This window comes from Cinclus cinclus, chromosome 1 (assembly GCF_963662255.1).
Source record: "Cinclus cinclus chromosome 1, bCinCin1.1, whole genome shotgun sequence".
Taxonomy (NCBI): domain Eukaryota; kingdom Metazoa; phylum Chordata; class Aves; order Passeriformes; family Cinclidae; genus Cinclus; species Cinclus cinclus.
This window is the reverse complement of record NC_085046.1, coordinates 64,421,415-64,449,167: the sequence shown is the minus strand read 5'-3', so window position 1 is coordinate 64,449,167 and position 27,753 is coordinate 64,421,415. Positions and strand designations below refer to the sequence as shown.

General features: G+C 42.1%; 3 protein-coding genes across 14 annotated transcripts in view; 2 read left to right on the top strand and 1 right to left on the bottom strand.

The window, feature by feature from the left end:
* Positions 1–888: 888 nt before the first annotated feature.
* On the bottom strand, positions 889–8,991 carry PAK1IP1 (PAK1 interacting protein 1). 4 transcript variants are annotated; one of them, XM_062489405.1, is made up of 10 exons: positions 8,231–8,504; positions 7,340–7,502; positions 5,619–5,739; positions 5,453–5,527; positions 4,738–4,790; positions 4,163–4,308; positions 3,975–4,072; positions 3,166–3,265; positions 1,955–2,078; positions 889–1,340 (listed from the first exon to the last, which is right to left on the bottom strand). In XM_062489405.1, exons 2-10 carry the CDS (start codon positions 7,380–7,382, stop codon positions 1,180–1,182), a joined length of 921 nt encoding a protein of 306 aa, XP_062345389.1. In that variant the 5' UTR covers positions 7,383–7,502; positions 8,231–8,504; the 3' UTR covers positions 889–1,179. The 4 variants fall into 4 exon arrangements, with proteins under 4 accessions (XP_062345389.1, XP_062345554.1, XP_062345473.1 ...); XM_062489570.1 differs by lacking the exon at positions 8,231–8,504 and adding an exon at positions 7,616–7,626; XM_062489489.1 differs by lacking the exons at positions 7,340–7,502; positions 8,231–8,504 and adding an exon at positions 6,034–6,401.
* LOC134042443 (tRNA selenocysteine 1-associated protein 1-like) lies at positions 8,556–21,778 on the top strand. 7 transcript variants are annotated; one of them, XM_062490205.1, is made up of 11 exons: positions 8,556–8,593; positions 10,023–10,189; positions 11,568–11,648; positions 12,692–12,768; positions 12,864–12,997; positions 13,560–13,691; positions 14,585–14,704; positions 16,801–16,996; positions 17,548–17,593; positions 18,154–18,322; positions 21,482–21,778. In XM_062490205.1, the coding sequence occupies exons 4-10, from the start codon at positions 12,739–12,741 to the stop codon at positions 18,288–18,290; spliced, it is 795 nt and encodes a 264-aa protein (XP_062346189.1). In that variant the 5' UTR covers positions 8,556–8,593; positions 10,023–10,189; positions 11,568–11,648; positions 12,692–12,738; the 3' UTR covers positions 18,291–18,322; positions 21,482–21,778. The 7 variants fall into 7 exon arrangements, with proteins under 7 accessions (XP_062346189.1, XP_062345834.1, XP_062346279.1 ...); XM_062489850.1 differs by having other exon boundaries at positions 18,154–21,778; XM_062490119.1 differs by lacking the exon at positions 8,556–8,593 and adding an exon at positions 8,744–8,765 and having other exon boundaries at positions 18,154–21,778.
* Positions 21,779–23,973: 2,195 nt separating this feature from the next.
* The window catches only part of NUP153 (nucleoporin 153), a 43,422-nt gene continuing 39,642 nt past the window's right edge, over positions 23,974–27,753 (top strand). For 2 of the 3 annotated variants that reach the window (XM_062489121.1, XM_062489202.1), the window contains exon 1: positions 23,974–24,327. In XM_062489121.1, coding sequence (XP_062345105.1) covers positions 24,229–24,327 — 99 coding nt within the window. In that variant the 5' untranslated portion in view covers positions 23,974–24,228. The remainder of the gene's footprint in view (positions 24,328–27,753) is intronic. The other variant, XM_062489045.1, reaches the window with a different exon arrangement.

Sequence of the window (27,753 nt, the reverse complement as noted above, 5' to 3'; positions counted from 1 at the left end):
GGAGTTAGATCCTGGCTTATGTCCCTAAATCAGACTGCATTCCTGTCTCCAGATTTAGCTCTTTTTTTTTTCTGATTTTCTCTCTTTTTCTCTTGCTACACAAATAAGGAAGAATGGATAAAGTTAATGAGAATAAAGCATACTTGCAATTACTCTTTGAAAACAGAAGTAGTAATGAGTACTCCAGTAGTGCAGAAAACAACATCAATATACCTTACACCTTAAAAGAAAGGAAACCTTTAGTTCAACTCTTTGACCTTGTTCTCTCCAGCTCAACTTTGTTTTTCCCACTGTATATTTGTAATAAGGCTTAGGATAAATTCCTGTTCCCACTGACCGAGGAGGTCAGGAATTTACTTTTTGTTTACGTGCAAGTAAAAAGAGATAGGTGACATTTTATCAGCATGGCAAAAAATTCAATTGTTATACAATTCTAACAGCATGTCTCAGATCAAGGACTTGAAAAAAAAAACAGTGGCAAGGGAGAAGAAAAGGTAAAACCTTATTGATATAAACTCTTCCCCCTAAAATTATGTATCGTATTCTGAACAAATGTTTCAGTCATGTGAACCATGGGTGCAGAGATTCTTTAAAAATTTAAATAAATTAAATATGAACACAGTAAAAAATCCAAACATTGTGCTTATAAAGTGCATGTATATGTCTCCACCAAGAACCAGAAATTACAGTTTTCCTTAAGAATGGGATGTGATCATCATACTCTTAAGTAATTTTAACATGTTTTCTTACAGAAGTAAAAGAAATGCAGGACAAAGGCAGACCATACCTTGAGTCAAATGAACAGTAACATTTTCAACACTAAAATGAAAAAGTGTAAAAGTGTATGTGGTTTTAGTATGCATTTCAGTGAAATAAAATGTAACTGAGACAGATGCAGCTATTTTTATTATTTTAGCTGTTTTTTCTTTCAGACTCAGTTAAAAAGTGTATGTTATTGTTAATATAAAAATATAAACATTACATATTATGAATTTATTTTTGCTTTGTTCACTTAAGGAAAAGTTACCAGAATGATCAGTCAGTTTATTAGGGTAAGAATATTAACTATTTTAAACAACACACTGGGTCAGAGGCATATGTCCTGTTAGGGTTTACATTCTTATAAAAACTTGGGCGACACCAGCATTTACTTTTTTACAGGAGATAAAGTAGCTGCCTTTATGCCGAACTATTCTGTTTCTTTTTCTTCTTTCGCACTGGAGCTTCCAGCTTTTGTTTCGCAGGAATAATTTTTCTCTTTCTTTTTGCTATTTTGACCCTTTTAGTAGTCCAAAAATCTTTGTCTATTCTGGCTATTGATGATTTTTCATCTTCTGTTTCTGAAAAAAAGGAAGGAATTATTCACACTGACCTTTGTATCCAGTCTTTGTAGTCTAAATGGCACAGAGACTAATTTGTACCTCATTTAAAAAAAAAAGGGGTTATAAATAGCTTTTTATTTTACAGTGGAAAGTGCTATTTATGCTAGTTTTGCCTGAGAAATTAAAATATATAAAGATCAAGTATATAAAATAGATTACAATGCAGGAAAACAACAGCAGAAAACCCAAACAAATCTGAGCTAGACTTTGTAAGTTTACCTAGCTACAGTGGCCTCAGGCCTAATTTTGCTTATAGAAAAACTAGACATGCAGTTCTAGCAACTTTATTTTCTTATCTGTCTCAAAAGGGTCACAGTGGCTTCCTCAGTATGTTATTCCAGTAAACAGAAAGAAAACTTCAAAAAAAGTGAAAAGAGGCTTATGTTCACCAACAAACATATGGGCTTGAGACACTATCAGATTGTTAAATGTATCTGTATCGCTTGCCAGCATCATATTCCCACTTCTTCAAAATACCAGAACATTTTCCAATGGATATGGTAGAAACCTCCCACTTAGTGTACTTCATTTCATGGTCACATTAACAATTCAAAAAACAAAGTTCTGTTTACCTTGAGATGATGTTGCAGTTTTATCAGAGTTTTTAATTTCTGAGGCTCGGTCAAGCCATACTGCAAGACATGTCAGCCTAGCTTTGGTATTGACTTCACACAGTAAAGATGGCCCATCTTTAATCTGAAGAAAACATATAATAAGATTGTTTAAACCTTATTTTATTTCTGGTTAAATTTAATGAGGTATTTGAAGTGAGAAAGCATCTTACTGCCCATCTGAATTCTTAGGCAATTGTATCACTCAGCTCTTGGAATACAAATATTCTATTACAGATATCGGGGGATAAAATGTCACAGACATATGTGCAGTATTAACAGCACCAACCCACTGGAAAATACTGTATTAGGATATTATACCCCTCAGAGTTGGACAGAGCAGCCCACAGAGTTATGCAAAACTTTCCCTGCAGGAAAATGAATTTGGTCAAAATAAATACAGTGTTACACAGAAAGATAAAGAGCTCCCTGATCGCTCTGTCAATTCTGTACAACAAGTATAAAAATAATCAGAGTGGGTGAAATTAAAACAGGTAAATTCAGATTTGAAGTGTATATATGCTGAGAAATAATTATTTGAACTATCCAAGATACTTATCATAAAATATAGTAGATCCTTTGTAACTAGGCAATACATTTTAAAAATCTATTTCTGATTTTAAAAGCAAACAATAAACACAATAAACTTTAAAGACAGGACATGATTCCTTGTTGAACTGTGGTACTTGGAACAATTTGAAAATACAGAAAATAAAAGTACCCAGTACATTTATGTATTTGAATTCCTCCCCTGACATGAACACCCACCTTCCCCTGCCCAAACCACAAACTTTGTGTTTTTAAAAGAGTAGCAACAGTCATCAACATTACAAAGATTCACAGCAGTCCTTAACTAATTACATAGTCATAACGTACATAACTGATTAGATAGTTATAGGCCTGGCAAGGCCTGATGGTAAGCATAACTTTACATTAAGTGGAAATGAGATCTCATAATAACATCAGATTTTATAGTTTGTTGGAAAAAAAAAAGTACAAAGATAAAAAAATACGAGTGCATAAATATATGTGCATAGGCATACATCTCTACTAAACGTAACATGGAAGAAGATCAAGACAGTGATTTAAAATGAACTGTTAAAACAGAACTGTCTGTAATTCTGGTTCTCTGTTAATTTTCTTAAATGTTAGAAGTAGTCTGATACACCAACCTTATCAAGATCCAGATTCCACATTTTAATGTAACCGTCACTGGATGCAGTAACAATAACATGCTGTCCTTCTCTTTCAAAACTATAAATATCTTTTATTCTGTGAAAAGGAATACATTTTTATCTTATAGCATCGCAGTTCACTTCAGACCAGTAAGCTGAGAGAAATTAAAAGATGAATAGGCAACAGTCTAAAAAATCAGTTTGAACAAAAAACCCCAAGTGACAGGCAGGAGTTTGGAACTTGAATATGCTTTGAATGCTGTCATTTATATTAGGAACATTTGCCTTTGCTAGGCTTATTAGAATTCAACTCAGAACTCTATAAGACTTTAAGCATACACTATTAGACACATCAGTGACATTACTGCTAATGCTTTTGTATTTTGATGAATCCAAAGCAGTATTTGGACAAGTATTTGGTATTCAAAAACAGAGAATATGTAATTACACTCCTATTATTTGAACTGAATGAAACTAATTTGTTTTTTTGAAGCATTCTAAAGTGTTAGATTCAGTAAAGACTGGTTAAACACAAACACACACACACACACACACTCACTCACAGATTTAGAACAGTAATATTCTTAATTCTGTAGCCTATTGTTTTTGTAACATGCATGGACAGCACAGCACTTGTGCTCATACAGAAAGCAAACAAGTCTGTTTGGAGTTTAGCACATAAATAAATTCATTTTCTATATTAAAACAAAAGCAAAGCAAAATATGCTGAATATTGCAAGCCATTGAACTTTAGAGAGGACTCAGCATTGCCATAAATATTTAAATATTAAAGAAATATAGAATACCTGTTTTCATGAGCTTTAAATTCACATAGACATTTTTGAGAGTCACAGCTGTAGAACCTAATAATTTCATCATCTCCAGCTATGGCAAGGATAGAATCCTTGAAATGGGAAAAGAGAAATGCAAGTGTGATTAATTTCATGTGTTTCAAACCAGTTAATTTCCCAACACCTCTAGTTTTTGTACTTACTGTAATAAATCTAAGTGAAGAAATCCTCTTCTCTGTTGTAATGGTGCCTGTGATTGTAGCTGTGTCAAGTCTGTAGATATCCACTTTGTTTGTTATCACAGTCACATACTTCTCGCCATCAGGGGACCATTTAATTATGTGTGCATCTGTACAGATTGATACAGGGAATCTAAAAGTAAGAATCTTTAGAAGCTGCTACTCTCTCTTTTCTACTTAGACTTAAGAAAATATTCAGTGAAAAATAATAAACTAGAATAAACAGCTATGTTCTTAAATGTTTGTTTCTGATTATCAGGATAATGTAAAGAAAAACAAACTAGAACACATTTATTTAACTGCTCTGACCTCAAATTTCAAGGAAAAAAAAGGATTTTACTTTAGCGGTGTTATGTTTTCCTTTTGCTAAATGAGTCTTGTTAAGGACATGAACTTATATATGCTGGCTGGCAGATGTAAAAAAGACATTGTGAAAGTTTGCAATTAACTGACTTGATTAACTCAGTCAACTTCTATTTACAGGAAAAATAAAACTATCAAATTGCACTTAATTAGTGGATTTAGACTGATAAACTCACTTTGCTTTATGTTTTTGATGAAGGCTGATCGTCCTTCAACAAGATTCCAAGTTCTGAAACACAACAACAGATAATATGCATTCTGGTTAAAAACAGCACAGCAAAACTGAAATCCAATCTGCTGACATGAGGCACCCAAAGCAAGCTCATGAGGCACCCGAAGGAAGCTTTTAAGCCTCTCTGTGCATTTTTCTGCCTTCTTAATGCAAGAGAAAATGATGAGTTCATATATTGCTTGCAAGCTATAATGTTGAACTTGTGTTACGGATTTTCTAAACCACCATTTGCAATACTGAGCCCAAAAGAAGGCCAATAGCAATTTGTGCTGTTAAAATAGCATTTTGTATCTCTAAAGCAGGTATCTACAGCAACATGGAAACACTCCAAATGAGAAATCACACTAAACAAAACCTGTTACTTTTCAAAAGTTTAAGCAAACTGTGCTCCAAAATGCAAACATATTTATGTATCTGCAAGTGACTTGTGAAGAGTCAGAGCTCACAAGGAGAAGGTAAGAAAGAACAGCTGGCACTTAGAACTGCAAAACACAAACCAATGGAATCATTTGATAACAAGTATGTTTATCAGTGTTGCATGGCCTACATGGAATAGTCCCAACATGGAATTGTTGTTTATAACACCTTATTAAGAGTTATGATGATATCTATTAAGAGTTATTATGATTCTCAACATTCCTTCATCAGTTTTGACTCACCTTAATGTTTTATCTGTTCCGACTGACAATGCTAATTTCCCAGAAGGATGAATAGAAAGAGATGTCACATGTCCCCTGATAAAAACAAAACATTAGTCACATGTATTATTTTTATAAGGAAAATAGACATGAAAATATATGCGAATATGAAGACTAAGAAACTTACTTATGTGCCTTAATGGATTTCAGACACTCCCATTTCTTTGCGTTCCAGATACAAATGAGTCCATCCTCAGCCCCACTCAGTAGATGTGCAGTCCCATAGAACTCCAAACAAGTTATTGTGCCTAGAAATACAGTTAACAATGTTGTACACACCAAACAGTTACCGGACAAATTAACAGAGAACATACAACTTAACAGAAAAGCTTCCCCGTGCTGCTTCCCCATAATCACCAGATGTGTCATACATGAGTTAAATGCAGCTACCATGCTCAGTCTAGCTCCTGGATCTTTTTTGGTTAATCAGTACTGAGCTACAAATAACCCAAACACATTTATTTGGATGGCCATTAACAGATGACTGTACTAGTGATATAGACAAAGGGTGCACCCTCAGGAAGTTTGCAGATGACACCAACCTGTGTGAGTGGTGAGGGGTGGCATGCCATCCAGAGGGACATGAACAAATTCAAGTACTGGGCCATGGGAACCTCAAAGTTCCACAAAGCACAGTGCAAACCGGTATCAGGACAGGCTGGGGGATGGACAGATTGAGGGCAGCTCTGCCAAGAGGGACTTAGGCTTGCTGGGGGATGAGAGGCTGGACATGAGCCAGCAATGTGCACTTGTATCCCAGAAAGCCAAGTATGTCCTGGGCTGCATCAAAAGCAGTGTGGGCACCAGGCACCAGGAAGAGGATTCTGCCCCTCTGCTCTGCTCTTCTGAGACCCCACCTGGAACACTGCATCCAGCTCCAACAGGTCCCCAGCATAAGAATTATGTGGACCTGTTGAAGGAAGTCCAGAGAAAGGCCATGAAGATGACCAGAGATGGAACACCTCTCCTGCAAGGAAAGGCTGAAAGAATTGGAATTGTTCAGCTGGGAGGAGACTGCAGGGAGATCTTATTGTGGCCTTCCAGTTCTTGAAGTACCTTTCTATAAGAAAGATAGGGACAAACCTTTTAGCAGGGTCTGTTGTGATAGGATAAGGGGTAATGGTTTTAGACAAAAGAGGGACAATTTAGATTAGATATAAGGAAGAAGTGTGTTCACCAAGACAGCAGCATACACTGAAATAGTTGCCCAGACATGTGGTTGATACTCTGTCCTTGGAAACATTCAAGGCCAAAATTGGATGGGGCCCTGCGTAAGCTGATCTGGCTGCAGATGTCCCTGCTCACTGCAGTGGGGTGGGATTAGAGGACCTTTAAAAGGTCTCCAACCCAAACTGTTCTGTGACTCTGTCATGTCCTTTGCAGCTGTAATTCAGGCAGCACATACAGTGGGAAATGTACCAGGTCAACTCCTCTTGCAGCAGCAGTCTGCTCTCACACAAACTTTCTCTTTTGTGTGGCTCGTATACACTTGTGACAGGACAAAAACACTGGGAAAGACAGTAGCTAGGAGCAGGCATGGTCTAGATAAACCATCCTGATAGAAGAAAAATGACACATAAGCCATTAAGCTATAACCTCTTAACCAGTTAAAACTACAAATAATTTAAAGCAGCCACAATACTTCGGAGCTAATACCAAAATAACATTTTTAACCTTTTATGCTCAAAAGCTTACGCTGTTTGTATCATCACACCATCATGGCTGCAACATCACCACTACTACAGTCTTATTAGAAAAAAAAACAACTGTTTTCTTCTCGCGGCAAGGGCCAGTTATTCAACTACAGTATTTATCATTAACGTTTTTTACAAAGAAATGCTCCCTTACCATTGTGCTGTAGCAGAGCCCCATGTTCTATCTTCTTTTTCATGTCATAGATTTGGATTGTCTCATCTCTGCTCCCAGTGACCACAAATCTGTTATTCACTGCTACTGCTGACAACGAGGCAGAATGGGCATGATGTGTGAAATCAGGGACGACTGTCCAGGACTGTAAATTAAATGCAAAACAAACAGGTCTTTCTCAAGCTTACCGAGCTGACCAAATCTTCCACTTCATTGTATTGTAATTTTATTTGTTAAAAGCAAAAGTTGAATAAGTACATTTGTGAAAATCAGAATCACAGAATCAAATAGGTTGGAAAGAGCCACTGGGATCATCATGTCCAACTCATGACTGAATGTCACCTTGTCAACCACACCATGATCACGGTCCATGTCTTTCCTTGAACTTCTCCAGGAATGGTTACTCCACCACCTCCCTGGGCGGCCCATTCCAATGTTTAATCACCCACTCTGTGAAGGAATTCTTGCTAATGCCCAACCTGAAGTCTGCCAGCAGTGTGAGGCCCTGTCACTGATTGCTTGAGAGAAGAGGCCAACCCTCACCAGGCTATACCCTCCTTTCAGGTGGTTGTACAGACTGGTAACGTTCCCCTAAGCCTCATTTTCTCCAGCATCCCCCAGCTCCCTACGTCACCCCTCACCGGACTTGTGCTCCACACCCTTCAGCAGTTCCATTACTTTTCTCTGGACCTGCTCCAGCATCTCCATGACCTTTCTGAATTGAGGCGCCCAGACCTGAACACAGCACTCGAGGTGTGGCCTCACTAGTGCCGAGTCCAGGGGGAGGAATTATACTTAGCAGTAAGCATAATGGGATCTTGCTGAGTTAATGTGCTGTTAGGAGATTAGTTCAAGGGATTTAAGCGTGCATACCACCCCTTGTAATCAGTGCTGCGCTTAGACAAAGCTATCTCTGCGCAGCGATAAATCCCAAGGACAAGAGAGGCGGATTCTCTCGTTTTCCATCAAGGCAGACACGCCTTCCACCTGGCCCCAGCCTCCAGCCCACGTCCCTTCCATCCTCCGCTCCGGGTCGGGAGGAGCGACCTCGCACCGCGGCGCCCCGCACCCACGTTGCTGCCCGCAGCCCGGAGGCTCCGCCGCTCCCGGGAGCGCTTTGGGGCACCGAGGGGGCCGAGCCTGGCGGCAGCGGCCGCGGAACAACCCGCCCCGCCCCCGCAACGCAGTTTAAGAGCCCCGGCGGCGCCCGGAACCGCGGCTGCGGAGGGCGAGACGGTGAGTGCCGGAGCGCGCTTCCAGAGGGGCGGGAGGGGCAGGAGGGGCATTTCCCCCATGCGCTTCCCTGGAGACGTTCGAGACCGGGCTGGCTGGTCTCGTGGAAAATATCCCTGCCCATAGCAGGGGGTTGGAACCAGATGGCCTCTAAGGTCCCTTCCAACCCAGCGCGGTCAGTGATTCTGTGCTTCTCCCAAATCCCCCCACCCCTCCCGTTACCTGGCCGGGCCGCGTGGCGAACCCCAGCAGCACCTGCTCGTAGCACCCCGCCACCAGCTCCATCCGCCACCGCACGGCGCCGCCCCGGGGCTCCCCACGGCTCTTCCGCCGCCCGCCCGTCCGCCGCGCTGCCTGCGCCGCTCCGCGCTGGTCCCGTGCGTGGCGTCCGGCCGCGCTCGCTCCCTGCGGCCGAGGAGAATCGTGCGGGAGCCGCCGCGGAGCGGGAAGAGCGGGAGGTAGCGGCGAGGGGTCAGGCTGCGCGCCGGGCAGCCCGCGCTGGGGGGAGGGGGGGACCTCGCGGGGCGGAAGCGGCGCTGGCGGTGATGGCGGCGGGGAGGACGAGAGGCGTTAGTGCCGGGATCGCGAGGGGGGGAGGGGGGGATGGGGCGGAGAGCGGTAATCGGGAGCTGCTAGCGGGGAAAAGGGGCGCGAACGGATCTTTTGGGAACGAGGCGGTGTGGGATGGGATGGGATGGTATGTTCGAGCCTATCCCTTCCCCGGGGCCGCGGCGCCCCCGTCTCTCAAGGCGCGCGGGGCGAGGAGGCCTCGGCGGCGCTTGGGCCGAGGCGCCAGAGAACCAGCGCCGGGCCCCGGCGGCTTTTATTGCTATTTCGTCGGATCGTTTTATATTTTTACATTATTTAATTGCTTATCGCGTAGTACAATAAGCGCCCCGGCGCCTGTGTGGCCGCTTGCGGAGGTCCGCGGCCGGGCGGGGCGCACTTGTGGTCGGGCTCTCTTCCCGTCGTGCCGAGTGGCTCGGTTAGAGAAATGCGTCACGGCTCGGGCCTGGGCTCGGCCCAGGCCACCGCGCCGGCCCCAAGAGCTCCGGGAAGCTCCCTCATCCCCCTACCCTGACCCAACGCCTCGTGGGAGCGAAATTTCGTGCCGAAGGAAGGGTGGCGGGGGGGGGGTGGGGGGGAGGAATTTTCCTCTGCATGGGTGAGCGGTGTTTGCACGGGCGATTCGGGCCGCGAATAGTTTAGCCCACTTTTTCCCCGTATGAACGCAAAAAAAGCGGAATAAGATAAGATGCTATGATGTGTGTGTAATCCAGTTAAGGATGTGTTAGAATTCTAGAGGTTGAAGCTGCCCCACTGGTTAAATGAAAGCTAGCTGTGACTGTAGATGCAGTTAAAACAAATGTCAAAAACGTGGTGTATTAATACATGCTATTTTAACTGCTCTTAAAATGTTTCTGTTTTCTAGTGAAAAGGTCAATATCGGACAGGGAGGCACATAAAACCGATTCTGCATAGAAGTTGGTGATAACCAACCCAGAAGCAGTTGCATCACTTGCCTGCTGATAGCCTCTTGCAACAAGAGTGCTCTGTCGTGTGTGCCATCTTCCATTAGCTCTGCACGAGTGAAAAGTGGTAAGTTTCAAAGAAGTTATTGGCAGCTGTGAATTCAAAGAACAGTATTTGAGTGTTGCAAGCATGGGGGCATTTATGGTTCGTTTCATTAAAAGCTAATGTTAGAGGAACATTGTTACGTGGATATTTGCATTAATAATGACTGTCTTTAAGGGGAAGAAGTTGTTGCTGATAATTCTTTGATGAACGCAATTAGTTAACACATGGTCACTTTAGCATGCACCAACCCTACTAGTATTTTGGGCTTGTTTGTACTTGACTCTTTCTTGGCTCCAAAATGGCTGTGGGGATGAAGTCTGTAGTAATTCTGAACAGTGCCGTGCATGGATGCTTTAATTATGGTTTATGGCTATTCTATGTCAAGTTAGTCTAATCCATTTTCAGAGGTAGTGCTCTGAACTGCTCCCTTCTGCAGGCAAGCCTTAAAGCCATTGTAGATGTTCTGTGTTTTATTGCGTTATGTGGCTGTGGATTTAATCAGCCAAACTGTGAAGCATTGCATAAATTCTTGCGTGGAAACGGGAACTAAAACTTCAGCAGTTAAGTATCTGCGCAGGAGTTATACCAGATGCAAAAAATTGGTAGGGGTGAATTGGACTGTGTGTGAAAGTAAATATAGAATACTTTACAAATGAAATCGGGTTTTGTGCTGATTTATATTTGTTGGATGACTAGGGGAAAAAGCCTAAAGAAAGGATACTGGGATCAACAGAGATACATAGTTCTTCAGGAAAGTGTGTCCACTGTTTTAATGATGGCAGTAAGATGTTGTTTGCTGGTTTTGATGGTAATGAGTGGAAAAGGTGAGAGAGAGGAGAAAAGGTTCAGAGAGAGATCATGTTTGCATGTACTGTGCCCTCAGCCTGCTTTTATTTCTCATATTCTTTAGCACGTAGGAAGTACCACTGCTGGTTTTCAGCTGCATAATTTGTAAACTTTAAGTTTGGCTGAAAGGGGAAGAAACCAGGGGAGGTTGTACAAAACACACTGAAGCCTGTGTCTTTTGCCTTGCTTTAAAGTATTTTAGAATCTTCTTGATTACTGGGTAATTATAAGTAGGTATTTCAGAAGTAGGGGTAAAGTGTATGTGACTTAAAAGATATCTAGAATTTTCTGGTGCTTTGAACAGTGGCAAAACTTTGTGGTCTGTTACAGTTTAGGACAGTGAAGATTACATCGAATCATAATCTTTTTAGCTGTATACTTTTTAGCTGTATATCCTTTTTATTGCCATTGTTCTAGCAGTGACAAGTCAGAACTTAATTTTCTAAGTTCTGAATTAATAACATTAAAGCATTTGGTGGAGTGAACATATTTGTAAGTAATATTGAGGATAAAAATCCTTCATCTTCTTTTTCCCCCCCCACGTTTTTTTCAGCTGAAGGAGTGTAATAAATTGAGCCTGTGCAGTCATACTGGTCGAGAAAGACAGAAGACAGTTTGAACCATGGCAAGCCAGGTAAGATGATTTAGTCAGAAATACAGGCTTGCAGTGCCTAAATAGATTCCAGAACCATACTCAGAATGCCTAATAAATGTAAAGCTGACATAGCTAGCTTGCTCTGAGTTGGGTGCTCTTTTAGTCCTATGACTTCTTCCAGCAATGTGGTAATTGGTGGCTGTCCTCAGGACACTTAATTGTGTCAGCTCAAGCAGGGTGGGGGGGCATTACATTAAGCTTTGCAGTTTGCATTATTTGAGCGCGGGTTCTTCTGAAGGACCTTGCGCGTAACACACTCTGTATAAGATACACGTGGAGATATTATAGAGGAAGAACATTAAAGCCTGCGTAAGTAAATACTGTGGAACATCATTCTTATTTTTGGAAGTCTTTGTTCTTCAGAATCTTAATTGAGGGAGGCATCTGGTGTTAATAAGGCTGTTTCCACTCCTCTTTTGTGTAGTTGCCCCACTCACTTCCTCTTTGAACTGTGGTTTTGGGGGTTTTAGGTGGTTTTTTTTTTGAGGGTTTTTTTGAGTTGTTTTTGGTTTTGTTTTTTCCTTTTTAAATTTTTTTTTCCTACTTGAGAGGCGTTTTTTTATGCCTCTTTCTTCCTGGCCTTGTGTCTGGGTTCAAGTTTTCCCTCAGCCAAGCTAGTGCCTGTTCCTGGTCTGCTTTCTCCTTAAATTCCATTAATTGGCCTCTTGTTGTTCCTGGCCTGAGAGAGTGACTCACTGCTGGATAGTGAGGAGAGGCATCTCACAGAAGAATTCCTAGGTGAGGAGAGATAGGGACATCAGAGATCCCCTCTAGGCAAGAGTGACAATTTCCCTGCCTCTTTATTCCGCAGATCCATGCTGTGGCAGGGTTTTTTGCATCCTGGAGCTCAAGCGGAGCACAGTCCAGTCCTGAAGCTAATTAACATTTAGGATTGGCCAGCATTAAAGGGCTATCTGGTTTGTCCCTAGTTCCCAGAGGAAGCTGTCAATCCTTTAGCCAGCTTGACAAGTCAGGGGAATATGGCTGTTCATACAATCCTTTGGCTCTGTTATTTTTGCCAGGCGTTTTCCCCAGAGGCTGCTTTCCCTCATGGGAGGCGGAGGGAGAAATGGGACCCCAGGCTTCTTTCAAGGGCAAGGTGAATATGGGGAAATCACCTGTGGTGATGGGGAGTGGGAGGGAGGAATGTAAATAAGGCTAAATACTATAAAGGCAATTTTTTTCTCCCTACAGGACTTGATGGCAAAAAAAAGAGAATGTCTCCAAGCCTACAGCTGGTGGAGAACACCGCAGAAAAAACGGAAGAAAAAGAACAAAATAAAACCAGGAAGAATAGAGTTTGTCCCAAGTAGCACTAACACAACCAGGTAAAGACCTGTAGAAAGGAGCAGCTCTGACCCTTTATCTGTTTAAATTGCTAATGACTAGTGAATGTCATCAATTTTTAAAAAAACCTGAAATGTCACACCTGGTGCCTATACACGAAGTATTGCTTATGGAATTGAATTGTCATTTGAATAGTGAAGACTTTTTCCTAATTTCTCTCTCTCATAATCGCTTGAGATGTGGTGTCAAAATAGTCTTAGTCCTACTGAAATTCTGACTGTAGCTTGATATTTTTTCCTGGTATTTTTGGGTGTACTGCCCTTCAAACAACAAATAATACTTTCTAAAAGTATTCTTTAATACATTTGTGTCTGTTGAAAAGCTTGCAAAAGTGGTAGAATGGACTCAGAAATTGAGAACTTGCTAGAGTGATAGCACTGCATTCTGTACGCTGCTCAGCAGAGTTTTGCAGTTAATAATCTGTTCATATTTTGTCTCCTTATTTGTCCGGTAGTAACTACTTGCTTCTATGTTAGGGGCTTTAATACTGAAATTAACTGTGTTATTCTCAAAGTTAATGGTGTTTCTCTTACATTTTTAAAGACCGGATTATTCAATATTTGTTGGGGAGCTGACTCCAGAAGTAGATGATTTTCAGCTCTATGACTATTTCCTAAAGAGGTACCCCTCATGTATTGACTGCAAAATAGCAACAGACCTGCTGGGATATTCCAGGTAATGCCTGTGAAAATGTGTTAATACTGTCAGTATGTTTGTTGCCATAAGTAATGTAGAGGAACTTGCATTTGAACTGGTTTTGAATTTTCTTCAGAGGCAGGAAGAGAGATTAGTCTCTGGCATTGTTTTTTTAACAACATAGATTCTTGTGCTTCTAAAACTTCATGGTTAGTTTTAGCTGTTCATGTGTTAAGCTTCAATTCAGCCAAATGTGTATCTGCATGAAAGCAGTTAAATGGTGGGAGAAGGGAGAGCTCTGCATGGACATCTGTGCATACCTACAGCAGTGTGTCCTCTTGGTTATGTGCAGTGAGGACAAAATAATTCACTTTTTATGTGTGGAAGTAAGGCCTAGCAAATCTTGAGGGGTTGGGAGATGGAACTTCTAAGCTTTATGTACCAATATTAGAAGTTACAATGGCCAGGCAGAGTGAAGCAGGAATGAGTGAGTTTGCTGTTCAGAAAGTGTTCAGAAAATACTGGCTGTAATGGATTAATTTAAGAAACTTTAAAAACAGGAAATCTGAGAAAGCAAATTTAGAATGTTAGAGCTGTAAAGCAGTAGGAATGGGTTAATGCAGATACATTAACTGCTTTAAGTGCATAAATGTAGCATCTGGTTACTTACACATATATCAATTAATTTGTGTTGTTTCGCTGGCTTTCAGCAAGTTTGCGTCTTAATGCTCTTAACGAAGCTTTTTGCTTCTGGCCCAAGTTTTTAATTTTGTGAAAGCATCTGTGCACGTGCACATGCCAGAGAGATTGCTTAGGTAAAAGAAGCTTTGTTAGTTACTATTTTCTGTTTTTGTGAAGACAGAAATTGAATTAATTGGCTTTGTAACTGTTATGAATACTAGAATTTGTTTTCTCCCTTTTGAAAATTGTAGAGGGTATGCCTTTGTCAGATTTGGTGAGCAAGGTGATCAGATGAGGGCACTGCAAGACTGCCAGAATGCACCAGGTCTGGGGGGAAAACGAATCCGACTCAGCATAGGAATTTCTAAAAGGTAATAAATGAGTTGTGCATTGATACAGTAATTTTAAATAATGGATTCTTTTAGCTCTGCCTTTGTAAAGACTGTGGCCCTTGCTATAATGGCTGTACACGATGCAAAATCAAAATCACAGAAACATTATGTTCTGACTGCCTGGATCCATCACCCTCTTTGAGGATTGCTGGGGAAATCCAACTCTTAAGTCTAGCCAGATTGTATAACTTGGGCTCAGCTGCTGTTGTGACTAGCCTGAATGCTTACAGTAGTGAAGCTGAACCCATTTGTAAGTATTTCATGTTTGGGCCTGAAGAAGGTAGAAGGGACAAGAAGTGTTTGAAGAAGCTTTTCTTCTAGGCCTTTCCCCTTGGCTTGGACAAGGTGGTAGCACATTGTTAATTCAAAAGTATGCTGGAAGAGGAAGGAACTGTTTAGTGGAAAAACACAGAACATAGGAAGAAGCCAAAGGAGGTGTTACTTGAACAGTTTTTTTTCAGAGTACTACTCTTTGCTTCTCAAGTGATTAGGGTAGCAGGAATTTTAAAGGTGATTGTGTTTGAGACTTTTTTTTCTGCCAGTGTGGTTCTCTGAGTCAGTTAAGACAGTCCAGTTAGAACCATGATACCAAGTTTGATAAACTTTGATCCAGAATGCAGACAAAAATAGAGTTTTCTGTGAAACAATTTCAGTATATATTTGAGGTTAGCTTGTATGTTCTGTTAGAAGGCTAAAAACAGCTCCTGCTTCTTTTCCCTGGATAATTTTACCAATGTTGCCTCATTGCTTTGGATCAGAAATGCCCTTACCCAAGAGAGCGCTATCAAGATTTGCTTTGACTAACTTGCTCTGAAAATGAGGTCCCAGAGAAACTTTTCTTTGCTTCTGCTATCCAGAAGAATGTCAGCCATATGTTTAGATTTTTCTTTCCTACAGAAATGGATGTAGGAGAGAAATTGGAAGCAGAAGACTGATACATTATCAAGTTATTTGTTTACTACAGTAGTAAGACAACAAAATACCTATTTATTAGAATGTATGTGTGGCTTCACAGTAATGAAGCAAAAATATAATGTGGGTATTGAAATACACACCACTGATCTACACCTGTTTCCAAATGGCTGAGTACTGTGCTCTCACAGCATCCAAAAATCCAGCTGTCAGAGTAGTTTGTCATTAAGTCACTTATGTTGGAAACAATTTCTGAGCTCCTTCAGTTTGTGTTCTTGGCAAAAAGCCCCAATCTGAATTTTCTGTAGCAAAGTGGAGATGAAGAGACATTGGATGCTGCAAACACAGGAAGTATGTTTGTATTTAATCAGTGAGGGAATGTCTAACCGTAGGATATTTCTTGGAATGTGCAGCTGATTTATCCCAGTTTTTTCAAGTAGTGTATCTCTGTTTTAGAGCAGACTGTTCAGTGATACTTATCATTAGTCCACTTAAAGTTGTCCCTGGGAAAAATACGCTCAGGAGAGGGAAAGCAGTGAGAATGAATCACCTGGCCCCTTGGTCCTCATAACTAATGAGTTTTGTCATTTTACTGCTGCTTTGGCTTCATTCTGGATAACGGCAGTGCTGACTTAACCTGACAGCTAAGCTTTGGCAGCTGTTCATGGACCAAAACTTAAGAAGATGAAGGTAGATATGGTTGACAGGAAGTGTCAGATGCTCCTCTGAAACAGATAATCTGGCTTTACCCCATTGTTTCTGGAAATTACAAGATTTTGTATTAACAAAACAAAAGGTAGAAGGACTAATTAAATTTTTAAAGTGTCTTTAAAACAGCAGTGCTTGGTAAAGGTTTCTGATCTTAACAAATAATTTATTTTTATCAGTAGCTTGCTTGAACAGATACCAAAAGCATTCAAATTGAATACAGATAAATGTAATTTGAGTTAATCCATAGAAGTAATTACGTATGGCATTGGTGAAGGTGAGCATTTGCTCTCCTCATAAACATGAGGCATTGTGCTGTGACATTAAACTTGGGCAACTATTCAGAAAAGTTTCCTCATAAATTTGGAAACATGTGAAACTGTTTAACTTCAGCACTGGGTTTATGGTTGTTTGTTCTCAAACTCTTAACTGTATATACCTTCTCATATTTTCAGGCTGAAAGCAGAATTCCAGCGGTACCAGTCATACAACTATAATGATTATTACCAAGATTACCAGAACTACTATTCACAGTGGAACTATGATCCTTATGCTGACTACAACTACAGCTCCTATACTCCCTATGATAGCATGCAAGCTGTTGGAGACTGCTCTTTAGGAGATGCTGTTATGGCTCCAGCTGTTTTTGAGGTAAAGATACTATGTGGTTAAATGAAAGACTGCTAGCAAGTCAAATGGATTGTGTAAATCAGAGCAAAAAACCTCATAAAACTGAAATCATGCACTCGCATAAGAGTGAAGGTTATGTTCAGTGTTTTGGATTTTAAGTGCTTGAGTACCTCTGTAGTTAGATATTTATGCGGTAATATTTGTTCATGTATGTCAAATAATGGTTCTGGCAGTAAATTTTTGTAGTATTTCTCTCATCCTGTTTTTCTGATGTACTTTGCTTAAAGCAAAATCAAGAATTATAAGATGGTCATATCTAGGTCAGCCTGTTGATCTGTTACAACTTCCAGAAATGCCTTTCAAGTGGAACTGTGCTATGGTTTTCTTTAAAAAAACCCAACCAAAGCATTAAAAAGCAACAAGCACTCCACAAGAAACCCTTCCCCAACAAACACCACCAGCTCCTGCCTTTTTTTATAGTTGTGGTAGGAGGGGAATATTTGGGAGCATAAAATTATTTTTGATTTGTGATGCTTTCTGAAACTGACAGTGATTAAATTTTCTTTTTTTAGGAAGCTTCAACTATGACTGAAATCAATGATGACCTAATAACTGAAGGTAATGATAATTCTATTACTGCAGCTTGAATTTAGCCATACTTCCGCCCTTTAACAATACGAGCCAGTGACTGTTAGATGAAGAATGGGTTATAAGTAAGATGAAGTAGGATTTTAAAGCTAGTAGTGTACACCATGTCAAGTAGAATGGGACATTGTCAACAATGCTTTGCAGTAGGCTTCTTGTAACTTTGCCTTCATTCTCCTTCCAGTAGGGTTCTGTTGATGAAGTTACTGTATCTTTGCAATGATTCTGCGAAGATTATTGCATGTTAAGCTCATTAGTAGAGACATCCTGTAATAGTGTCCGAAAATTTTAATTATCTCGAAATCTGGTTCACGTGGAAATACCAGTATAGTTCTAGTGTTTGAATACATTAATTCCAAATGAAGCTGGACTTAGTTTTGTTAAAATTCTAGATGACTAAACACCTCACTGGGTGTAGTGTTAAGTTTGTTAAATTGTTAAATTTACCTAAAGTACACTTTATTATGCATTTAATTCAGGTTTTTGTGTTCAAGCCTCCCAAGTTCTTGTACTTACCAGGCTTTTATTTTCAGATCCACAGCTATACTTGGATGTTGATGAAATGAACAGACAATTTATGGAGACAAGTGAAGAACTTTATGATGCCCTCATGAATTGTCACTGGCAACCTCTGGATACGGTCACTTCTGACATCCCCTCTGCTATTTAAGTGTCTTATATAGCATGACCGTTATGACCAAGGTGCTAAAATTACATTTCTTCTACATTACTCTAGATCATAAGTTTCAAAGCACAATGATAGGTTGGGGTTTTTTTTGGTGTTTTTTCTTTTTTTTTTTTTTTTTTTTTGCTATGCTTTTGGCAGTTTCTGTAATCTTTTTTTGTTGTTGCTGTTTTTTGTTCATCACTTGGAGCATCTTGAAATCATGTAAATATTCTAGAAATGTAAAGAGTTCAATGGGGTCTAAAGATAGACTTGACTGTGTAAATAAAATTTTGTTTCTGCAAACTGGCCAGCAAGGGATTTTACTTACATATGTGTAACTGTCTCTTCTGGCTTGTGGAATTTAGCTGGAGGCAGTAGGGGTATTTCACTTCTCTTTGGTATGGGCATCATCACTAGCAAGAACTAGCTCACACATCCTTCCAAGATACCTAGGCAATCTTTCAAGCTGTTAATCTTAACATGCTGTAGAGTTTTAACACACAGAAAGGTAAACTTTGAGCTGCTGTAGCTGCAAGCATTCCAAAGAATAAGGATGATACCTACTGATATTTTTATTTTTGCCCATCTTGTTAGTCTTCTTGTCTGACCCTTTACAGCAAAAAAACTGGTGTAATATAATACCTGTTCTTACACATAAAATCCTTGGAGAAAACCTTGTGGTTTAAAGGAGGTAGAAAAACCCATCAGGAATTAAAGTATCCCAGTATCCTCTTCAACTAAGTTGTACCCTAATCTAAACATCTGTTATTTATTTAGTCTTCATGCTCAGATGTTTCATAGTGAAGAGGTTTATAATATTTTAATAGGATGACAGTTCTCACTCCCAAGTCAAAAGAGGTTAGGGGAGGTGGCAGTGAAGAAAGTTCTGCTTTAAGTTAGCAGCTTCTGAGTGGCTTCCTCTAAACTGTTCTTATCTGAAAGGATATAAAGTATTTTCCAGTCATAGGAACTGCTTAAGCTCCTGTTACTACTTAATGTACACAAGAAAATAAATTCAGGCTGGAAACAAAAGCATACTTTTTGAAGAGAAAAAGTTAGAAATTACCTTATAGCTAATACATGTGAAAGGGTTCTAAAGCTACTCAAGGCATTTTGGTACTGCTACATGTGCATTTTGGGGGCAGCTTAAACTGTAATTGCTAGGATGGCATTTTTTTTTTTCCTTTAATGACTTAATTACATTAAAGTGGTGTTCATAACCTATATGCTATTCTTAAATGTGAAACTAGTACTGCATTGCAGAGTGATGACTTGGCATAGCAGGTCCCTTCTACCTGCTCACCAGAATCTCCCTCTTTTAGCAGTTTATTTTCTGCTGGGATTTCTTGAAGTCCAACTCGTGAAATAGAAATACTCTAAACTAGAAAGGTCTTTTGGTGTGATACAGGAACTTCATTCTTCTTGGATTTTGATCATTATGTATGCAGAAGGACATAAAACAAACCCCCTCTCATTTAGGCAGGGAGATTACAATTGCACTCTTGGAAGCTGTTCCCCTGCTTTGGAGAGAACTAGTTGCAAAGTGGCTGAAAACTGGGATTTTGTAGGTGAATGTTTATGTGATGTGAGCTGGTCAGTCTTTGGAGGGTCACAGTAAGGAGATTATTAATGGAAATGTGACAGAAAGTGGAATAAATGAAGCAAAAAAAAAAAAATCTGGATGGGAAAGGGATTTACTTGTGTACCCGCATAGAATTGTTTCACAGGATTGGAGAAGGGAGGAAGCTCAAGATAGTAGATGTAGGCCCCTTGAATTTGGATGTGGGGGTGTTAAACTTTCAAAACCATCCTGGATTTGATGTCATTTCAGTTGTAGTGCACAGATGTGGTGCTTGAGCTTGGTAGTACAAACCAGTTGCAGGATTTTGTATCTAGCAAGCACCATCGTCACAAGCTGGAAGATTATAACCCAGGCAGGGACCTGGAAGCTTCCTGCTTTGAAGTGCGTATCCTGCTTTGTGTAGGGTTACCTCAACACCATACTTAAGCTGCAGCAAGTAATTTGTGGAAACCTTATATTGTGTTACCAGATGCCAAGGGTGCATGTTGGCTTGGTAGAAATCCTGTGGAGTATGAGAGAGAAAGAGAGAGATGCTGTAGAGTATCCATTGATGTTTTAGCTTTTGGGAGGTTGATCCATTTGTGGATTATGTAATGAGGAGCCCATGTAGTTGTATGATTTCACTTAGGTCAGCACTGTATCACCACAGCTCATAAACCTCAGTCTGTAGTCACCATATTCATGCAGATTTTATGTGTTGGCAAGGTCTCAACACAGCATTAAAAGACTTTTCAGATGAGCACCTTCTGTTCTGGCCTGTAGTGAAAATACTGTTTGAAATGCAGTGAAAGAGGTTGTTTGGGCCATTAGTTCTGCAACCCTGAGAGATATTGGGGAAGAAAAGTGAGGTGAGAAAGGGACTCTGCTGGTTGCAGACCATGTGATACTGTTGTAAATACCTCTCTGACATTTTCTGTCTCCTGAGCCTTTCTAGTCTATACTGCTTACCAGTTAGGAGTGCATATATGGGATCAAGATACTGTGTACAGCACACATTCTGTACTGTAAAGGCATGCTAAAAAAACTTTTCTGTATTGGTGTAAGCACAAATTTTGGGAAAAAGTGTCAGATCTGCTGGCATTCATTGCTGAGACTTAAGTGAGGAAACTTCCAGCACTGTCCAACTACTGCCTGCATTAGTGAGCTTACACAAAAACCTGAACATGTCCATCATACAGATGCCTACTTTCAGTTCTACAAAGACCTGATTGCAGTAGAAACATTAAAAAAAAAAAAGTATTGGGAGCAATGCATTCAACACCACACTATTTCACTTTGGTTGTGTTTTATCTCTTTTACCCAGCTGAAATATTGTGGGGTTTTTTAAGTCTGATGAAGGTTTTTTTTAAGAATACATACTATTGGTTTTATAAACTATTCATGGTACCTAGTTATGATAGATAGTGCCTTTACCTAAAACCCACTTACTTCTTGACGAAAAGTAATGTTTTTGTTTTCCGCTTCTCTGAACAGAAAAGCTTTAGTACCATGGTTTGAGGGGCTAATGATCCTGCAGTCAGTGAACAGGGAGAAAGAAACAGGCTAGAAACTGGTGAAGACTGAAAAGTGTAAGGTTAAATGGTACTTAAGCCGTGAATGTTTCTTTTTGCAGGGATGCTCTTGGACCAACAGCTTCTTTCTAGCGCTACCTCAAAGTAACTTGCAGATATAACTCACAGGGAAGATTGATCAAATGGTGATGATCACTATCATTCTGCTGGAGATATATATATATTTGCCTTTTGTTTTGTCTCATTTTTAATGACATTTATTTAACTTCAGTGACTCATGTTAATAGACATCCTTTGACTACATCAACAAATATTTCTGAGTCATGAGTTTCTTTAAAGGTATGTCACCATATGGAAATTGTTCTAAATAAGTAAATAAAGCAGCACTTGAATTTACAGAGCAAATGTAGTGTAGCTGCATTTGACATGTATATGGAAGAGAAAATCGCGCTTACAGCTTAATATTCTCAGCATGCATAAAGAGGGAAGTTTGTTTTAAATTTGTCCAACTCTTACGTGACCAGCACAAGAATGATTTTAGTCAGTTCCCCACACAAGTGCCATTTTAGAAGCCAGCATTATTACTAATGAATGTCTGTTACCAGTGGGCAGAGTCCATCCCTCCGTAAATCTAGCTCTTCGCATAATGGAAACACATAATGTTCGCCTTTCTTCCCCTCCTCTTAAGCTGAAAGGTAGTATGGTAATTGCTTCCTGGGCAAAATGAGTTACAAATCCAGGCTAAAATGCAGGGTTTTTTTATGTTTTGATATTTATATTGATGTAGATCTTGATATGCCCATTGTAGAAGCAGACCATCATCTTAAAATTTTTCAACAGCTGTAGCACACCAGCCGTTCACACAAAATGAGGTGGTTCTTGCAGGTGACTTCAGACATGCTTGTTCCTGGATAGGGGATTGTCTTATCACTGCAGTCATCCCTCTACATATAAAATTATATTCACAATTGTGGTAGGAGAGTAAGAGTGTAGTTTATGAGGAGGAATATCTGGAAAGTAATTCTGCCCTGCTGGATATTGGATAATTGTTATCTCCTGTAGATGATGAAAATGGGACAAAGGAATTGAGGAGTTAAGCCATGTAGGAAAGCTGGGAAGACCCCAGTGAAGTTCAAAAAAAGCCAGTATGAAGCAGAGATGAGGCAGCACAAAATTCCCCAGAACCATTTCTTCTAGCTGTTCCTCTGTAGCTGCTGCCTCTTTCCATTTCTGCATGCTTTCAGAGTCTACCCTTGAGTTCCCTATAATCCTGTCCCTATTCCACAAACCCTTTCTTCAGGTGTGTGCTGGGATAAATGCCTTTTTTTTTTTTTTTTTTTTTTTTTTTTGCGGTGGAAGGAGTGTGTGGTGCATGAGGGCTCTATCCTGAGTAACATTTTTGACTTGCACATAGGCAAGGTCTTTGTGATTTTCTGCACTGCTGAGCAACATCCTTCGCATGGCATGTTGATGCTAAAAATAAAATGCAAAACCATAGATTCTTCTCAACTTTCAGTAGAATTGAAAAAAAAAACAAAATCACATTTTTATGTATTTTAACTTTGAAATAGGAATGCGCTCTTCATTTTTTGAGAAAGTAGCAGCCGTGGTGAAGCCTTTTCCCTCTACCTCCTTTCCCTTCTGCCAACACTTTGCGATGAAAAAACTGCACTTTCTCTTGCTCATGCTAACCCAATCGCTAGTGGCAGCCTGGGGGAGCACGTCGAGCGTCCCGGGTGCCGTTTTTCCTGCTGCGTTCTCCACGATGTTCCTGGTCAGGGACAGGGGAACATCCCCCTCACGCTGTCCCTTGGGGGAGGTTCAGCGTGGGTGAGTTGCATCCCCGAGACAGAATGCCTGGAGGACGAGGCCAGGCTCTGCTCAAGAGATGCCGAAGCAGCATCTGGTCAAAAAGCAGCGGGCAGAAACCGATGCACAGGATTTTCCACCTAAATAGGAGGGAAAAAATTTACTGTGCGAATAACCGCGGACTGGAACAGGGTGCCCACAAAGGTTGTGGTGTCTCCCTCACTGCAGAACTGTCTGGATGCAATCCCGTGCTATGAGCGAGGGTTTGCCCAGGTGACTCACTGTGGTCCCTTTCAACCTGAGCCATTCCGTGAAACGCCGCGGGAAGAGGGGAGAAGGCGATGGAATCACCCGGGGCGGGACCCCGGCACCAACCTCCGCTCTTAGCCCTCAAGGGGTCCCTAAGCTGCGGCCGGGAGCGGACGCGTCCCCCGCCACGTCCCTTTGCGGGTCGCGGCAGATCCCAGGGAGCGCTTTTCCCGCGCAGCCGGCCCGGCCCGGCCCCTCCCGCTTCCCTCGGGGCGGGGGCGGTGCGCGCGCGCGGGGGCTGCCGGGCCGTCCGCCCGGCGCCGCTGGTGTGACGCGCCCGCGCGGGCTGGTGACGCGCGCGCGGCCCGGGGCGGCCGCCGTGTGGTTGGTCGGCGGGGCAGGGGGGTGCGGCGGCGGCGGCTCGGGCCGCGGGCGGGCGGGCGGACAGCGCGCGGGGCGCCGCCGCCGGGCGGAAGACCGCGAGCGAGGAGCGGCGGGCGGGAGGGAGGGGGCGCGGGGCAAGGAGAGACGCGTGAGAGGGAGAGGCGCGCGAGCGCGCGCGGGTAGGGGCGGGGCGGAGGCCGCGGAGGAGCCCCCCGCGCGCGCACCAGAGGCCGCGCGCGGCGCGTGGCGGGCGGGAGCGGCGCGGGGGGAGAGAGGCCGGGCCGGGCCCGGGCGCGTCCCCGCGGGGACAGTGACAGCGACAGCGCTGCCGGGCCGAGGCGGAGCACAGCGGCCGCACCAGGAGGAGGAGAACGAGGCCGCCGGCGGCGGCGGGCCGGATCGCGTCATGGCCTCGGGTGGCAGCGGCGGCGGCGGCGGCAAGATCCGGACCCGGCGGCACCACCTGGGAGTCGCGAAGCTGCCCTACGCGAGGGGCAAGCAGCAGGTGAGGTCGCGCGTCAGCCCCGTAAACCCTTTCCCCTCGTACCCCGCTTCTCCCCAGGCGCTCCCCTCAGCGGCGGGAGGAGGCGCCCCCGAGGCCCGGCCCGGTAGAGCCGCGTCTTCCCTCCGCCACCTTCCCCCTCCCCCCGCTCTCCGCGCAGTCCCACGTGCGCGGCTTCGGACCGGGGTTTCCCGGTGGAGCGGCCCGCGGGCAGGGAGGAGGGAGGGAAGGAAGGGTTTCCCGCCGGGACCGCGGGGATTGTGGGATTTCCGGGCGCTCGCCCCGCTCCGGCACCGCCGGGCTGCGGGGGGATTCTCGCCTCCCCTTTGTCTCCCGCCTGTCCCCCGCTAGGCAGGGGCAAAGGCGGGACGAGTAGGAGGAGGGGGAGGCGGCTGGGAAGGGGTAGGTGCGCATTCCCTCTCCTCGCAGCTGGGGCGGGCTGGCTCCCACTCCGCGGGATGCTCGTTTTGTCTCCGAGCTACCCGGTTAAATCGTGGTTAAATTGATCTTAACTGGGTTATCAAGTTAGAGTTACTCGTCAGATTAAAGTGCGTCGCTTCCGATATTTGCCTTTCTTGACAAATTCTAGGTTGCAGATGAGTCTCTGAGGGTGCTGGGTAGTTAGTCATCTTCCATTGTTGGTAGTTTTCCGGTTTTTTTTTTTGTTCGTTCTTTGTTTGTTTGTTAGTTTGTTTGTTTTGTGTAGGGTTTTTTTATTTGGTTTTTTTTGTGGGGGTTTTTTGTAGGATGCTGTCTGCAGAATCCTTGGTGTCTTGGCTGTACCTAAACGTGCTGGTGCGGTGCAAGCGAAATGGAATTCATAAGGCGTTTGTTCTCCTTTGTATTGTAGGACAGAATAGGTGGATAACAGAAAAAAAAAAGCAGTTTTGAAATTGCAGTACAAAAATCCTATGTCATTTAGAGTGGTTGCAGGGAGTAGAAGCAAAGATCCTTCCCAACTCCTGTTTCTCACGGAATTTTAAGATGCCTGGAGACAATGCTCTGGAAATGCCTTTCACGTGTATTTATGAATGTGAAATTGACTGTAAAACCAAAGCGTTTATGTTATTAAATCGGTAATATAAGACAGGAGATTAAATATTAGATGCAAAATTATGGGTGTGTTCCGCATAAATTGTTGCTCAATTAGTTTTTATTATTTAGGAAGTACTGCACGTAATCCTTTGTATGGCACGCTGATCAGCAGTGTTGTCCTTGTAAAGCAGGCAGGGTGATGCTTTACCCGAAGAATCACTGCACTTGCAGAGCAAGTGTTGATAGCTCTTAGGTTGAAGTTGAAATGTCCTGCATGTGGCGATACTCTGTAGATTGCTGATAAAAAGATGAATTAAAAGTAATTGGGTTAGATGATTCTTCTGATCATTCTATTGTCTGTTTCCCCTGTGTGTTTTCTAGTAGATTTATTTAAACAATGGGGCAAAGCAAACACGTGCTTGGGGGTGTATCTGTGGGATTCAGCCCAGAGCATGGATGCTGCAAATCAAATGTATCAATCGAATTAGCAAGTGATATATTGGGGAAGAAATGGTAAACAGGCAAACGGATAGGTGTCAGATATGTGCATTTGTTGAAAGGGATAGCTTTTTAACCCTATGTAACTTGCTAACGTGTTACATAAAAAGGTGAGCTCTGGGTAGACTTGAACTGGAATCAATTGATAAGTGTTCCTATTTTCAATATAACATCCACTCTGCAGAAAATATTCTGTGGTTTGGTATTGCCTCTCAGCAATGAGTTTGGACATGGAAGTGCTCAGTGCAGTCTGGACATGATCTCCTGCTCCCCTAACTATTATCAATAAGAAAGTTAATAGAAATACTGTATTAACTGCTCTAAGAGCTTGGGGTCAAGACTGCAGTCCTGAGAACTCAGTCTTTTATCATCAAGCTCCAAAGGTGCCTAAGCACTGAATGCCGTATTGCCGATACCTTTAAAGTTCTTAGGATACCTGATTCTTTTCCATTCTTGTGTGAAAGATGAGTAATGTGATGCCAGGCTTACAGTAGTAAGCTTGTTGTGTGTTTTTATGATGTTGTTATGCTTTCTTGATGTTGTTATTTCCTCGTAGTCTTCCAGGGAGCTTGGTCAGCTGGGAATTCTCCAGTTGTGCCCAGCGTGCTGCAGTCTTCTATTAAGTGCAGCAATGGCTTTAGAAGACATGGAAGAGGAGATGATGCTCCTTTTCAAAGACTATTAGCTAAAGCATTTGTTCAAAATGTGGTAGACCCCGCTTCAGATTTCTTTTTTGCCTAGAGGCATCAACCTACATCTTCCACTTCTGGGCAAATATCCCAGTTGCCAAGCTGTGTGTTGTCTTTGAGTTCTTCTGTCTGAAACTGTGTTGTTATCCAGAAAAAAAGAATGTGTGATTTATTGAGCTAGGAAGAGGATGTATAAGAAGATGTTGCCTTCAAGAGTGGAGACATACAGCATCTGATCCATGATATTAGACCTTGTTTTATATATTTTTGGAATAAACATGCAAAGTGCAGAATTTCTTGCCCTTTTCTCCCCAAGTGCCTGATAGAGCCATATTTCATTATGTTTGCGTGTGTGGTTTTTTTAAAGTGTAGAGTCTTTTTTTAAACCAGTCTCAAAACAGGAGAGATGAGCAGATGCTGCTTGGAGGATGTGACTTGCAGCTTGTATTTTCTCTTGGAAGATGAGTAGATTTCCCCCACTAGTGAAGGAACTAAACCGTGGCATTTTCCTTTCTGGGCTACCATCCTGCCTTATAAAAAGCGCACTGTCAGCAGCTGTGTTATTAAACCAAGAAGTAAAAAGTAGTAGCACCACGAGGTAGGGATGGTATCCACTCATCCATCGTGAAGGTTTGAGGTGTGGGAATCACATATCAGAAGGGAAAGAGCCTTTTTATGTCTCTTTGGTGGATGTTCTTGGAGTAGAATTCTGGAGTTCTTCCCATTGACTGTGCTTTTCTAGGGTCAGAATGTTAACAGCTCCGCACTGAATGCAGTGATTTTAGGTTATGCTGTGCTCAGCATGCTGTTTATTTGGCCACACTGTGCTAAATATTCTGCCTTCTCCTGCACTTTTTAAGAAGCTTAGGCACTTGGGTTAAAATTGCAGCTTCTTTAAGAGCTAAGCACATGCCAAGTGAGGGAGCTGTTGTGTCCAGCATCTGGGTTTCATCTTTCAGATGTGGCCCCAGTGTTTCTAAATGTTGGTTTGTCCTGGTCATTTTCATAGACTGCTGATGGGAATTACTGATGCTTATGTGTGAATGGGAGGGATGTTTACCTTGCTGACTTATTAAACTGCTTCTAGCAGATTATCTGTATGTTCCTACTGTTAATTTTATGTTTAATTTTGTGCTTTCATGTGTGTGCACGTGCTGATTTAACTTGGAACAGTGCTATTCTCATCCAGGTAACAGATTTCAGAGAT

Bases quoted from the DNA above. Each gene is read 5' to 3' on its own strand.
- LOC134042443 (XM_062490205.1), top strand. From the start codon at position 12,739: ATGGGACCCCAGGCTTCTTTCAAGGGCAAG. The intron at 12,998-13,559 runs GTAAAGACCTGT...ACATTTTTAAAG, and splicing joins AGTAGCACTAACACAACCAG to ACCGGATTATTCAATATTTG. The intron at 17,594-18,153 runs GTAATGATAATT...TTTTATTTTCAG, and splicing joins TGATGACCTAATAACTGAAG to ATCCACAGCTATACTTGGAT.
- PAK1IP1 (XM_062489324.1), bottom strand. From the start codon at position 8,875: ATGGAGCTGGTGGCGGGGTGCTACGAGCAGGTGCTGCTGGGGTTCGCC. The intron at 5,528-5,618 runs GTAAGTTTCTTA...TGTTTTTATCAG, and splicing joins AAATCCATTAAGGCACATAA to GGGACATGTGACATCTCTTT. The intron at 3,266-3,974 runs GTATTCTATATT...TCCTTTTCACAG, and splicing joins TTTAAAGCTCATGAAAACAG to AATAAAAGATATTTATAGTT.